General features: G+C 45.4%; 1 protein-coding gene across 2 annotated transcripts in view; it reads right to left on the reverse strand.

Moving 5' to 3' along the window:
• Nucleotides 1–3,270: 3,270 nt before the first annotated feature.
• Nucleotides 3,271–14,725, reverse strand: part of WNT5B (Wnt family member 5B) — a 126,053-nt gene continuing 114,598 nt past the window's right edge. The window contains exon 5 of one of the 2 annotated variants that reach the window (XM_028532116.2): nucleotides 3,271–4,659. In XM_028532116.2, coding sequence (XP_028387917.2) covers nucleotides 4,201–4,659 — 459 coding nt within the window. In that variant the 3' untranslated portion in view covers nucleotides 3,271–4,200. The remainder of the gene's footprint in view (nucleotides 4,660–14,725) is intronic. The other variant, XM_036018476.1, reaches the window with a different exon arrangement.

Genomic DNA, 14,725 nt, shown 5'->3' on the forward strand with positions numbered 1-14,725 from the left:
CCCAAAATACACATACCAGTTTGGTGGAGGCTGGCAATGCATCAGAGCCCGTTTGAAGACAGAAATGACTATTTCCCCCCCCACCCTTTCAGGATGGTTGTGGCTCTCTGCCCAAGAAATAAACTTCCTTTTTTTGATATGCTATTGCTGCCATAAGAGCTATGTCTTGTGGAGCAAGCTCAACTGAAGTTGTGTTGCTAGTTCTTGGAACTCCAGGGCATGACAAAGCTTAAATAAGAACATAATGATTTAAGCCCTGGCTGGGTAGCTCAGTTGATTAGAGCATTGTCCCAATACACCAAGGTTGAGGGTTTGATCCCCATCAGGGCACATACAAGAAATAACCAATAAATGAAAAACAAACCAACAATAAATCACTTTCTCTCCCCCCCCCTCCCTTCCTCTCTCTCTCTCTTTCTAAAAAATAAGAAAAATGATTTAAGATAGGAAGCAGAGCAGAATTTCAGAAGCAATAAACTACTCAGGGCTTTAACGCAAGTAGCAAGTTTTGTTTTCACATCAAAGAATGAAAAGTGGTTGACCACTGAGTTCTGCGAATCAGGGTTTCCAACCCAAGTTCTTGAGACTTTCATTAAAATACCTTTGTGAAGAGGCCTGCCCTGGTCTTAACTCCGGCTGTGACTGCCTTCCTACCCTCTCATCTACTCTTAGATGGAGACACTCAGGCATACCTTTCTCCTAACTTTATCTTGAAGACAAGGTGAATACATGCAGACAAACAGCTAAGCAAATATTGCCTTACTATAGTCATAATGGATCTGCAGGCTCCCCGTACCAGTCCCAGGCAGAGGATGGATGTGGAACATCCCCAGGCAAGTCATTTCTGCTCTGTGCCAGATGCCCTTGCCCTTCTCATCAGAAAGGCTCCCCAGAGTGGCCAGGACTGCTTGGTCCAGGCATTACATCCAATGCAATGATCTTTCCATTAGACAACATGTTAACAATAATCCATGTTAGGTATGGTGATGCTGCACAGGGCGGCCCAGAATCCTGGGCTGGCCCTCAGGACCTGCCTCATGCCTCCTGGCAGATCTTGGGTTGGCTCTAATGATAAGAGGTCCAGTGTGGTCTCTGGACCACCAGCATGTTGTCTCAGGTCCCTGTGAAAGGTGCAGACAATAGTCCCTGCTCCAACCCAGGCCAACTGAACAAGAGTTTCTGGTGTTGGAGACCTCTGCATTTTTAGAGCAGTTTCTAAGTTTTGGGAACTACTCAAGGTGTAGAGGTCCTTACCTGTGGACAGCTGACTGCCATGTTCTCTCCCTGCTTGAACCTTCGATGGCCCCGGGCAGAGCTGATTTTTTTAGGTTGGTCTCCAGCCACGTGCCTACAGCATTATGGGTCACTTCACAGACAGCTGCTAATCCACCAGGATTTAACAAGTGTGTGACAGCAAGTATAACTTCATCCCAATCCACTTTGAAAATTAAGTGTTTCCTAACCCTGGTTCTCAGTAGATGCAACAATCGCATTGGTGTTTGAACATATGACTGGCTCCCCATGCCAGAAAGATACATTCAATATTCACCCCATCCCTTGCCATGGCTCGGCTGGAAGACCTCAGCATAATAAGGATGGCCCAGCTCCCTTCATAATAAATACAGAAGTCACTTTTTAGGATTGTGGACAAGTCACTCTCAACTAATTTTCTGTAGTTTGTAAGGATGAATTGCATTTCGGCTCTTAGACGCTTTGAACACCTGATGTAAGGTAACTCTCCCCCCACTGCTCGCCTCTTCAGGTGATGTGGCAAAGAGCAATAACGCCAGCCAGGGTTTCAGAACCTGCATTATCACTGTGGGTCCATGTGGCCCATTAGTGTATTTGGTTAAATGCCAACTCATGAAGCCACGGACATGGTTTTGATCTTTTGCAGTCCAGCTGACTGCAAGCACCTTCTTTCACAGACCACCCATCTCGACAATGTTGACCAAAAGAGTCTGAGTAACAGTGTGAAGAGCAGTTACTGTTAAAATAACCCTACATCTGATATTCTTTGATGTCAAGTCAGAAGGTTCCTCTTTAGATACTAAAGATACAAGTAGTATATATGGCCATGGAGACACTTAGGCAGAATAATCTCTTTTAGATTATTTTGCAGGACTATTTGTTCATTACAACTCAAGTTAGTTCCATAATTCCATTATCTTCCCAGAAATAAACTTTTCTAGGACAAAACTGGTCTTTATGTGGTTACTGGCTCACCTGAAGACTGGTTACTCCAGTGCAGTTGGGATCAATGTCTCTCCTAGTAACTGCCTCCTCCTTTTCATGGATACAACACCTCCCCCCTGGACCCCCAGGCTCTGCCTTCCACTCTCTCACTGGCCCCCGCTACTGGAGTCCAGCCCTGGAGCTGGCAACATCCGGAATCCTGCAAGGAGCATCCCCATCGCCTGTGCTTTTCCAAGGACCCAGGAAACAAACCACAGTCAACTTGGTAGGCTGTAAATGGAGGAAGAAGGGAAAGGGGAGGTAAACGTGAGGTTTATACTTACATCTCCGAATTCTTTTGTTTACAATAGTAATATTAATAGCTACCACTTAGTGAGTTTTTCATCTTTACCTGATATGTTTATTAATTTTCTTTTATTTTAAAAAAGATTCTATTTATTTATATTTGTTTAGAGAGGGGAAGGGAGGGAGAAAGAGAGGGAGAGAAATATCAGTGTGTGGTTGCCTCTTGCGCACCCCCTACTAGGGATCTGGCCTGCAATCCAGGCATGTGCCCTGACTGGGAATTGAACTGGCAACCCTTGGGTTTACAGTCTGGCACTCAATCCACTGAGCCACACCAGCCAGGGCTGTTTATTGATTTTAGAGAGAAAAGAAGGGAGGGAGAGAGAGACAAAATCATCCATGTGAGAGAGAAACCTCAGCCTCTGATACATGCCCCAACCAAGAATTAAGCCCCCAACCCAGGTATGTGCCCTGACCAGGAATCAAACCCACAACCTTTTGGTGGATGGGACAACACTCCATACAACTGAGCTACTTGGCCAGGGCCATTTATTGAGTATTTAACTTTGTGTTAGCCCTTGGGGACAGCACTTAAATGCATTACCCTATTCAATTCTCTTAACATCCTCCTGTTCCTGCCTTTGATTACCAAACTAGAGCTCTGAAACGTCTCGATTTCCTTACCCTCTTCCATAGGTATACCATGTACGGGGCTCTAAGAATTAGGTCAAAATAAGAGGAGACTCATAAAAGGTAACTGTGTGTCCAAATAAGGAAAGGGAGAGAAACTTCAATGGAGGGTATTTAATGTCAGAGAGAAACTGTACATCTGGGGCAGAGATGAAGAGACCATGCCAAGCCGGCCGAGCCTGACCTAGCTACGCATCCTGTCATGCATGAGGCCTCCACTGATGGAGGAAGTGACAGCAGCAGCATCACGAGGTTCCCCTCCCTGGGTGGGAGCACAGTGCAACATTCGTTCGGTCTAGTCACGCGCCTGGCTTTCTGCAGCTCAGGCACAAATACTCAGTTCGTGTCTTTCCTAATGTGTCAGGCCCAAGGCCCCCTTTCCTCCTGGTGCAGGGAACTTGTGGCAGGAGCCAGTGAACTGTGGAGGGACAGTAATTCTCCCTGGAAAGACAGGCCAGGGAGGTGTGGGTCCTTGTAGAGTCACGGGTCAGAGACAACACTGGGCCGCTCCTCACGTCTGCAAGTATGCACACAAATAAAAAGCCAGGAAAGCACTGGCCCTTTCACAGAACCCATCAATGTTCTGGGCAAGACCCTGGGGATTCCAAGGTTTAAGCTGAGTTCCTGCTGCCTTCCACAGGGCCTCTGGGCCCAAAGACCAAGGTCAAGTCCAGTCATCTACCTAGCAAAGGCTCCAGACTTCCAGACAGAATCATCTTCTCCACCTAACCACCACCTCTCTCCTCAAGGGATAATGGATAGACAGCAAACATTCCCAAGTCCCTACATTCTGAGTCGCCACTGGAGAAAGGGAACGACCTTTGTCCCACCCACTGAGAGTTGAGAACCAGCAAAGTTCAGTTCTCAAAGATCTTTAACGTCTCTTAAATAGGCTTTTCCTTTCCATTTTCTTCTTTTAATTATCACCCATCCATTCATTTATACAAATATAAAATATATTTATATAGATTTATATAATATAATCTTCTGTGAGGCAGAGTAGAGAGGTGGCCAGGAGCTTGGCCCCAGCTACTTGCAGACGTGCTGGTCGACGACCTCCGTGCACTTCCTGCACTTGACGAAGCAGCACCAGTGGAACTTGCAGTGGCAGCGCTCCACCTGGACGCTCTTGAACTGGTCGTAGCCACGGCCGCAGCACATGAGTTCGCAGCCATCCATGCCCTCCGAGGTCTTGTTGCAGAGGCGGCCCTGGGTGCCCAGGGAGCCTGTGGTCTCGTTGCGCAGGCAGTAGTCAGGGCTGGGGTCCACGTACACCAGGTCCTCGAGGGTGGGCTGGTTGAAGCGGCTGTTGACCAGCTCCAGCTTGCCCTTGCGGGTGATGCGCATGGCGGCGGCGCTGTCATACTTCTCCTTCAGCTGGTCTCCCACCTTGCGGAACTCCGCCAGCTGGAGCCAGCAGGTCTTGAGGCTGCAGGACCCAGAGACGCCATGGCATTTGCAGGCTACATCTGCCATTTTATACACAGCCTGGGGGAGGAGAAAGGAGGACATAAGAAGGAGAGCCCTTGGTGGAAGATGTCAAGACAGTGGCTAGAAGGGCCACAGGCCAAGTATAGAACAGGGCTGTTAGGGGAGGAGGAGGAGTTTTTCAATTATAACGAAGACCTTTCCAGGATGCTCAGTTGCTTGCACTGACAGCAGTTAAGGGAGCCTCACAAAGAAACATGCTGGCAAGGCATGCGGTAGTCTGGCCCGCCAAGAGAGCGGCACGAGGTGCTTGCATGTCCTTCTTTACCCATTTCTTGTTACTTGAAATTTGTCACAATAAATTTCTATCTTGACCTTAAAAAAAATCTAAATAAAAACCAACAAAATGTGTTCAGCTTTTACACGATGTGGAACACCAGGCAGAAAACAGAATCCAGTCGAGTGGTAAGCCTGTAACAGAAACTGCTGGCAGGGCCCTGGTTAGCCAAAGCTCTCCCAGTCCTGATACATGCCCTAAGAATTTAAAAGTCATTTTAATTAAACAAATAAAACATCGCATTATTTAAATATTTTACTTATTTATTTTTAGAGAGAGGTTTTGGAAAGGGGGGAGAAAAAGAAGAGAGAAACATCAATGTGTGGTTGCCTCTCATGCACTCTTTACTGGGGACCTGGCCTGCAACTCAGGCATGTGCCCTGATGGGAATAGAACTGGCTACTCTTTGGTTCACAGGCTGGCACTCAATATACTAAGTCATGCCAGCCAGGGCTAAATAAATAAAAATTAAAAGAATAATAATAATAAAGAATTCAATGGTCATTCATGCCATAGAGTCATCAGGAACCTTACCATAGACCACATCATACCTGTGGTGGTGGTGGAGGTGGGGGGGTGGTGATGGTGGAGGGAGAGGAACATGGCCTGTGCAATGGAACAGCAGGCTGGTGGGTCTATCTGTAGGGGTGATTCATCTGAAACCAAATCTACCCCAGGAGTCACTGAATCACAACAATGTGGAATGGATTTGAAGTTGGGTTATCCCAGATCAAAATGTAAAAGCTGGAGTAGACCAGCTCTGGGTGATGTGACTCAGTGGATTGAGTGCTGGCCGGCAAACTGAAAGATTGCCGGTTCAGTTTCCAGTCAGGGCACATGTGTGGGTTGCGGGCCAGGTCCCCAGTTGGGGGGCACATAAGAGACAATCAATTGATGTATCTATCGCACATCAATGTTTCTATTCCTCTCTTCCTCCCTCCCTTCCCCTCTCTCTAAAAATAAATAAAATCTTTTAAAAAAAGTAGACCAGAAGCTGTTTACAAAGTGCTTTCTAGTGGAAGTATACTGAGGCATTGTGTCAAATACCCCAGTAGCAGGTGCAGGGTGCCGATGGCAGGATAAAAGTGGGAGCCCACCACAGTTACTGCCACCAACTGAGTAGGGACTCATCTCTCAAGGGCTTTTCTCAGATTTCTTTTCAAGATGGCCCAGATTGTGTCTTTATTCAGCACTATGCAGATATCACTGCAGGTACATCATCATCTTACTCTAGTGCAAATTCTTCCTGATCTTTTTTTCTGATATGGAATTATTCCCACTATTTCATAATGGAAAAATTGAAGTTCTAGAGAGCCTCAGTAACCTGTTCAGGGCCACCCAGAAGGGAGTCAGAATGTCTAGCACTTCTGCACTCAGTCTTGGGGCTTAAAAACAGCTTAGGGGGAAGAAGGAAGGCAGCCTCCTCCCCAAGGTTAAAGGCTCCCACACTTGGCAGGCATCTCCAGGCCCAAGGCATAAAGGAACCAATACCCCATTCCAACAGGCACTACAAAGACAGCCTGCAATTATCCTTCTGGCAGAAATCCCCAGGTCTGAGCTGGAGCCTGACATTCCTCAGGAAATGGTCCTTGGTTTAGACAAGGATATCAGGCATCTGGCGCTGCTGGAAGGAGGAAGCATTAGAGGCCTAAAACTGTGTACCTTGCTGCTGACTAAGGGAGCAGGATAAGCATCTCCACTGGGAGCAAACACTTAGGAAGATTTGGCTAAAAAGAGTAAAATTAAGAACTCACAGAGTAAGAACAGGAATTTTTTTAAAAAGATTTTATTTATTTACTTTCAGAGAGAGGGAAAAGAGAGGGAGAGAAACATCAATGTGTGAGAGAGATATCCATTAGTTGCCTCTCACACACCCCTAAATGGGGACCTGGCCCCGCAACCCAGGCATGTGCCCTGACTGGGAATCGAACTGGTGACATTTCACTTTGTGGAACAATGCTCAATCAACTGATAGTGCAGATTAGGCAGCTCTTAACTGGAAAATGCTTGGAAGCCCTTGAGTGACCAGGTAGTATCAACCCATTGCTCTTACTGTCGAGATCTAAAATTGATTCACTAGAGACTCTTAAAGGCCAAGAGAAATTTCTTGTAAAGTATATTCAAGATTTACTCTGTGGTCAAAATGTCAAGCCCTAGATATTCCATTAAAAAAAAACCTGGTTATGAAATACCTGGTCAGGGCATTTCCCATTCCTGCCACCATTTAGTCTTTTCTGTGGAACTTTTTGTGTAGGTGTGAGGTAAATGCCTCTGGTCTCAGACAATGACTGATGGTTGAGGCCTGTCCCCTGGGAACAGTGTGAAAAACAGGGACAAGAATTCCCAACTCAGGGGATCCAAGATGGTGGTAGAGTAGGTGGATGTACACTCACCTCTTCCCAGGATCAATCTGGAATTACAATTAAAACATAGAGCAAGCAAATGGAATAACCAACTGAACACTAGCTGAAGAGAAGTCTTATAACCAAGGATTTACAAAAGAAGCCACAGTGAGACTAGTGGGAAGGGCAGAGATATGCAAAGGGCTGACCCAACTCTTACAGATGGCAGCTGAGATTCTGGGAGGATATTTCAGCTGTGGGGGTTCCACCTGAGAAGTGTGGGGTCTCAGCCCCAAGCTGAGCTCTCCAGCCCAGAGCACCAGAGCTAAAAAGAGTCGCCCACATAACATGTGGCTGTGAAAATCTGTCTGCCAGAAAGAGACAGGAGCTTACTAGAAACACAGGTGCCTTCTTAAAGGGCCAATACATCAAATCTCACTTGCAGCCACTCACCCTGGACAATGGTAGAGGAGTGTGGAACAATCTAGAGTCCGATGAAGAGAGACTGGGGTTTGTGGCTCTGGGGAGAGAGCTGAAGGGAAACAGCCAGAATCCCTCGGCTGAGCCCCTCTCCCACACTGCAGACACTATCTTTCTTGTGTGGAACACTCCCCTTCCTGCAGCATGAGCTTGGAGGACAGCAATAGTTCCACTATCTGGACTCCCTCTCGCTCCATCCTGTGCAGCTTGCACCCTGCTGAGGGGTCAGTAGCCTGGGCTGGAGGGCAGAGGTCTCAGCAGACTCAGGGGGTGTAAGTGACTAAGTTGGCTGACTTTGGAGTGGGGGCCACTGCTACCACTTCCCCATGAACCTGACTGGTGCCTCTCCCTCACAAAAGATCTGATTGCCCCACCCTCTGGGTTCCTGGTGGCCCAACCCTCCCAACTACTGCTGGTTCCACGCTGCCAAGATCTGAGCAGAATCTGGAATTGACTGAGTTGTGTGGCTCTGGGGCAGGGGTCAATCCCGTTACATTTTCCCAAGCCTGGCCAGCATCCCCCTCACCAGAGCTCTCCTAGGCTCATCTTCCCAATTCTTAGCAGCCATGCCCAGCTGAGATTGGGCTCCTGGCAGGATCGGGGAGACTGAGATGTGTGGTTCTAGGATGGGGACCATTTCCCCTTGTACACCTGACTGGTGCAGAGCCCTCCCTCCACACAGCCAAATCTTGCTCTGTTTGAGCCTGATAAACTCTTCTGGTCTCACCCTGATGACTCCCTAAGACCCCAATCCACCACAAAGGTATGTGAGCACCTAGCAGGTGGCAGCTAAACTTGGTATACCTGGAAATATTTGCTGAATGGCCTCAGACCCAGCATTGGCACCAAGTTTGAACCTGTGTCAATCTGGTGAACACATTTGTTCCTACCTAGTGACTCACTGAGAAATTACCTCATGCAACTTGAGTACCACCAGAGGTATTTTTAGTGACTGAGCTGAAGAGGCAGCTGGCAGGCAGGGACAGGTGGAAGTGGATCTAAGGTGCCTTGGGGCTTTTGCTGACCTTCCCCTGAGCCCAGTGCTAGTTAAAGCCAGACTTGGTAAGCAGCTTGGTCCTTACTGCACACATGTAGGCCCAGCAGAGGCAGACACAAACTGTGGATTGCTGTGTAGCTCCAAACAGGATGCCCAGGGCCAGTCACCAGCAGAATCTGACATAGGACTGCACCAGAGTCCCTCCCAAGAGGTCCCAGAATCAATACGCCCAGTGGCCAGCTTCAGACAATCTAAGAGCAGTATCCATCAAGCTTCACAAGTGGCATATCCAAAAGGAGATTTGGCAGGCACCAGATCCTGCTGAGCTGAATTCCACTTTGTGTGGTCAGAACCTGAATAGCAGCTCATATAATGTGGTCTGGGTTGATACTCATAGCCAGCTAGCCTGAGGGTAGAACCCACGCACAAATGGGTCAATAGCAGTCAAGACCCAATTACAACAGGAGGGCCCACAATCTACACAAGGGTCATTCTGGGAGCACTCAGTTCAGGTGATCAATTAGACTATGCCACTGTGTGCCACAGGACACCCACTACATACAGTAAATCTACCAAGACTGGAACTCACAACAGATCTACCTAATATAGACAAACACAAGAGGCAGCCAAACTTGGGAGACAAAAAAACATATCCCAAATGAAAGGAGAAATCTAAACAAACAGACAAGCAAACAAACAAACCCTAAATGAAATGGAAGCAAGTGATTTATCAGGTATATAGTTTACAAAAATGGTTATAAGGATGCTCAAGGAACTTAGTGGGAACTATAAAAACATAAAAGAGGAGGACACAAAACCCATGAAAAAGAACTAGTCAGAAATGAAAAATACAGTATCTGAAATGAAGAATACACTAGAAGAATAAACAGTAGGTTGGATGAAGCAGAGGATCAGTCAGTATTTTGGAAGACAAGGTAGCAGAGAATATACAATCAGAACAGCAAAAGGAAAAAAATTAAAAAGTGAGGATAGTTTAAGGGACCTTTGGGACAACACAAAGCATAACAACACTTGCATCATTGGGGTACCAGAGGAGAAGAAAAAGAGCAAAGGATTGAGAATGTATATAAAAAATAATGACAGAAAACTCCCCTGACATGGAGAAGGAAAAAGACATACAAGTCCAGGAAGTTCATAGGTCCCAAACAAGATGAACCCAAAGAAGCCCATACCATAACACATCAAAATTAAAAGGGCAAATGTTAAAGACAAAGAGAAGATCTTAAAAGCAGCTGGAGAAAGACAGTTACATACAAGGGGGCTCCCATAAGACTGTCAGCTATCTCTCAACACAAACATTTCAGGCTAGAAAGAAGTGGCATGAAATCTTCAAAGTGATGAAAAGCAAGGACCTACAACTAAGACTGCTTTACCCAGCAAGGCTATCATTTAAAATTGAAGGAGAAATAAAGAGCTTCCCAGACAAGAAAAAGCTAATGGAGTTCGTTGCCATAAAACCAGTATTACAAAAAATGTTATAGGGTCATAATGGTGTCATAGGTACACACAGCTTGCCTCTTCACAAAACCACATAAAAATTACAGCTAACTTAATTCATTCAGAAATGTCAGGAATTGAGCTGAATGAAGTCCTACAGTTATGGAATTAAAGAAGAAACCACATCAAGGCTGGTAGGAGGGATGGAGACATAGAATGGGCTGGTCCCACACCCACATGTGGCAAATAAAAATTGGGAGGGATACCTCCGGAGCAAGGGGTCACACCAGGCCTGCCAGCCCAGGGTTCCAGTGCGAGGAAGGTAAGTCCCCATAATTTCTGACTATAAAAACCAGTGGGGACCAAGGCTGTGGGAGACAGAAACTGCTGGAATCCCAGGCAGTTCTTCTTAAAGGGCCCACACACAGACTTACTTGGACTTACTCCCTCTGAGCTCCAGTACTGGGGCAGTAGATTGAAAGGCATCAGAGACATATGGGAAAGAAATTAATCATTCAGCATCTGAATGAAGGACAAGAGCTGGGGGGCAGTTTTTTCCCAGATAAAAGGCCATTGTTTCTTTTCTGAGCCCTCCCCCTACAGAGCCAACAGGCAGGTGCCATATCTGAAACTCCATCAACCTGTCTTACACTGTTTGCCCTACCATGGTTATTCACTGAGGCCCTATCCCACGCCTATTTCAAGCCCACCCAAGCTGTTTCCAGTGGCTTTTCCATGTGAATGGCTTATCTTGGCTCATGCTTCAGATTTTCCTAAATTTTCTGAAACAAGCAACATCTAGCTTCAGCAAGCCCTGTACTTCTTGCTAAGTTGTTCCAAGCCAGCACTAGCAGCAGCCAGCATTGGTTCACAGCTTGGCCTCTCCTGGGTACCTCCAAGACCAAAACAAGTAGCAACCACCTGCAGGTCACTTTGGACCTAGTACTCTGTGACCGTGGTCAGAACATAGGCAGTCACTGACCTTGAATGTGCTAATAGCAGTCAAGGCTCAACTACAAGAGAAGAGTGTACACAGCCCACACAGAGGGCTCACCTTGAGTACCCAGCTTGGGTAATAGGGGAGGCTATGCTACTGGACCCTCTAGGACACCTACTACATTAGACCATGCTACCAAGACAAGGAGTCATAACAGCTCTACCTAGGACATAGAAACAAACACAGGGAGGCTGCCAAAATGAGCAGACAAAGAAACATGGCCCAAATGAAGACACAGAACAAAACACCCAGAAAAGAAATACATAATAGAGAAAAGAAATTTACAGATGCAGAGTTCAAAACACTGTTTCTAATGATGCTCAAGGAACTTAGTGAGGACCTCATCTGCATTAAAAAGATCCAGTCAGAAACAAAGGATACATTAATTGAAATAAAGAACAATTTACAGAGAAACAACAGCGGAGTGGATGAAGCCAAGAATCAAATCAGTGGTTGGAACATAAGGAAGCAAAAAACAACCAATCAGAACAGCAAATGAAAAAAATCCCCCTGTTCCCCAAAAAAGATAGTTTAAGGAACCTTTTGGAAAACTTTAAGCATATCAACATTTACATCATAGGAATGCCAAAAGGAGAAGAGAAACAGCAAGAAATTGGAAAACTATTTGAAAAAAATAATGACAGATAACTTCCCTAACTTTTGAAGGAAATAGACACCAAGTCCAAGAAGCACAGAGAGTCCCAAAGAAGATGGACCCAAAGGGGCTCACTCCAAGCCACATCATAATTAAAATGTCAAAGGTTAAATACAAAGAGAGAATCTTAAAAGCAGTAAGAGAAAAGAAGTTAGTTATCTATAAGAGAGCCCCCACAAAACTGTCAGCTGATTTCTCAAAAGAAACTTTGCAGGCTAGAAGGGATTGGCAAGAAAATTCAAAGTGATGAAAAGCAAGGACCTACAACCAAGATTACTCTACCCAGAAAAGCTATCATTTAGAATTGAAGGGTAGATAAAGAGCTTTCCAGACAAGAAAAAGCTGAAGGAGTTCATCATCACCAAACCAGATTACATGAAATGCTAAAGGATCTTCTTTAGGCAAAGAAGATAAAAAATATGAACAATAAAATGACACTAAATGCATACCTATCAACAATTGAATTTAAAAACAAAATAAACAAGCATGCAGAACAAAAACAGAATGATAGAGAGAACGTTTGGAAGGTTGCCAGATGGGAGGGGTGTTGGGGGTATGGGTGAAAAGGGTGAAAGGATTAAAAAGGACAAATTGGCCCCCTGTATGGAAAGAGCTGCCGCTGGCCTGCATAATCATAGCAGAGGAAAGAGGAGGGGAGAGAGAGAGAAACATTGACCAGTTGCCTCTTGTACACACCCTGGACCAGGAATCAAACCTGCAACATAGATTATAGACTTCCGGCAAGATGGAGGCATAGGTGGACGCACCGTACCTCCACGCACAACCAAGATGAGAACAACAATTTAGAGGCAGAATAACACCCAGAACTGACAGAGAATTTATCTGAATGGAAGTCGGACAGCCAAGAAGTTGAAGTAGACCCGTTCATCCAGACCGGTAGGTGGGGCAGAGAGGAGGAGTGGGAGTGGTTGCGGTGCGCGGAGATGGAGATCAGGGAGAACTGGGTGCGTAAGGCAACTGATGCACAAGATTGCAGCACAGCAGTGGACCCTGAGTAAGCAATTGGCGGCTGGCGGACCCAGTGAGGTGCCATTGTGGACCAGGGCAGAGTGCGCAACCCAGGATCCCAGGGGGGTTACTGATGCCCCAGGAGAGTGCAACTACTGCCATTGTTCCCTCCTGCCCCTGCCCACACATACAATGTCACAATCTAGCGACTGGGGTGCCCAGCCCCGGTGAATACCTAAGGCTCTGCCCCTCACCATAACAGGAGTGACCAGACCCCCCCCCAAAAAAAAAGAGAGAGAGAGAGAGAGAGATGTATCAAACAGAAAAATGGATCAATGCCCCAGGGCTCATCCTTTTGAGTGACCAAGAGATAGCCAATCTATCAGATGCACAGTTCAAAACACTGGTGATCAGGAAGCTCACAGAATTGGTTGATTTTGGGCACAAATTACATGAAAAAATGCAGGTTACCATAAAAGAGATGAAGGAAGATGTACAGAGAACCAATAGTGAAGGGAAGGAAACTGGGACTCAAAACAATACAGTGGACCAGGAGGAAGAAAAAAACATCCAAGCAGGAAAGAATGAAGAAATAAGAATTCAAAAAAAATGAGGAGAAGCTTAGGAACCTCCAGGACATCTTTAAACATTCCAACATCTGAATTATAGGGGTACCAGAAGGGGAAGAGGAAAAGCAACAGATTGAACATGTATTTGAACAAATAATAAAGGAGAACGTCCCCATTCTGGCAAAAGAAATAGATGTCCAGGAAGTCCAGGAAGCTCAGGGAGCCCCAAAGAAGTTGAACCCAAGAAGAAACTCATCAAGGCACATCATAATTACATTAGCCAAGATAAAAATGAAGGAGAGAATCCTAGAAGCAGCAAGAGATAAGGGGACAGTCACCTACAAAGGAGTTCCCATCAGACTGTCAGCTGATTTCTCAAAAGAGACCTTACAGGCAAGAAGAGGCTGGAAAGAAATATTCCAAGTCATGAAAGACAAGGACCTACATCTCAAATTGCTCTATCCAGCAAAGCTCTCATTTAGAATGGAAGGGTGGATAAAGTGCTTCTCAGATAAGGTCAAGTTAAAGTAGTTCATCACCACCAAGCCCTTGCTATATGAAATGTTAAAGGGATTTACCTAAGAAAAAGAAGATTAAAAAAACATGTACAGTAAAATGACAGCAAACTCACAATTATTAACAATCACACCTAAAACAAAAACAAAAGCAAACTAAGCAAACAACTAGAACAGGGACAGAACCACAGAAATGGAGATCACATGGAGGGTTATCAGCAGGGGAGTGGGAAGAGGAGAGGGGGGAAAAGGTACAGAGAATAAGTAGCATAGATGGTAGGTAGAAAATAGACAGGGGGAGGGTAAGAATAGTATGGGAAATGTAGAAGCCAAAGAACTTATATGTTCATGGACGTGAACTAAAGTGGGGGAATGTGGGTGGGAGAGGGTGAGTAGGGTGGAGGCGAGTGAAGGGGGGAAAATGGGACAACAGTACTAGCGTAATCAATAAAGTATATTTTAAAAAAGAAACCATAAAAATTCTAGAAAAAAAACAGGCAGTAAAATCATGGACATTTCTCATTGTGATATTTTTTCTGATCTTCCTCCTCAGGCAAGGGAAATAAACAAACAAGAAACAATGGAACCATCAACAAAATGAAAAGACAATACACTGAATGGGAGAACATATTCACCAATGACACATCTGATAAGGGCTTAATATCCACAATTTATAAAGAACTTACAAAACTCAACACCAAAAAAAACACAAACAATCCAATTTTTAAAAATGGGCAAATGGGCAACTGAATAAATACTTCTCCAAAGAGAACATACAGATGGCCAATAGATATATGAACAGATTAT

Source organism: Phyllostomus discolor, chromosome 2 (assembly GCF_004126475.2).
Source record: "Phyllostomus discolor isolate MPI-MPIP mPhyDis1 chromosome 2, mPhyDis1.pri.v3, whole genome shotgun sequence".
NCBI lineage: Eukaryota > Metazoa > Chordata > Mammalia > Chiroptera > Phyllostomidae > Phyllostomus > Phyllostomus discolor.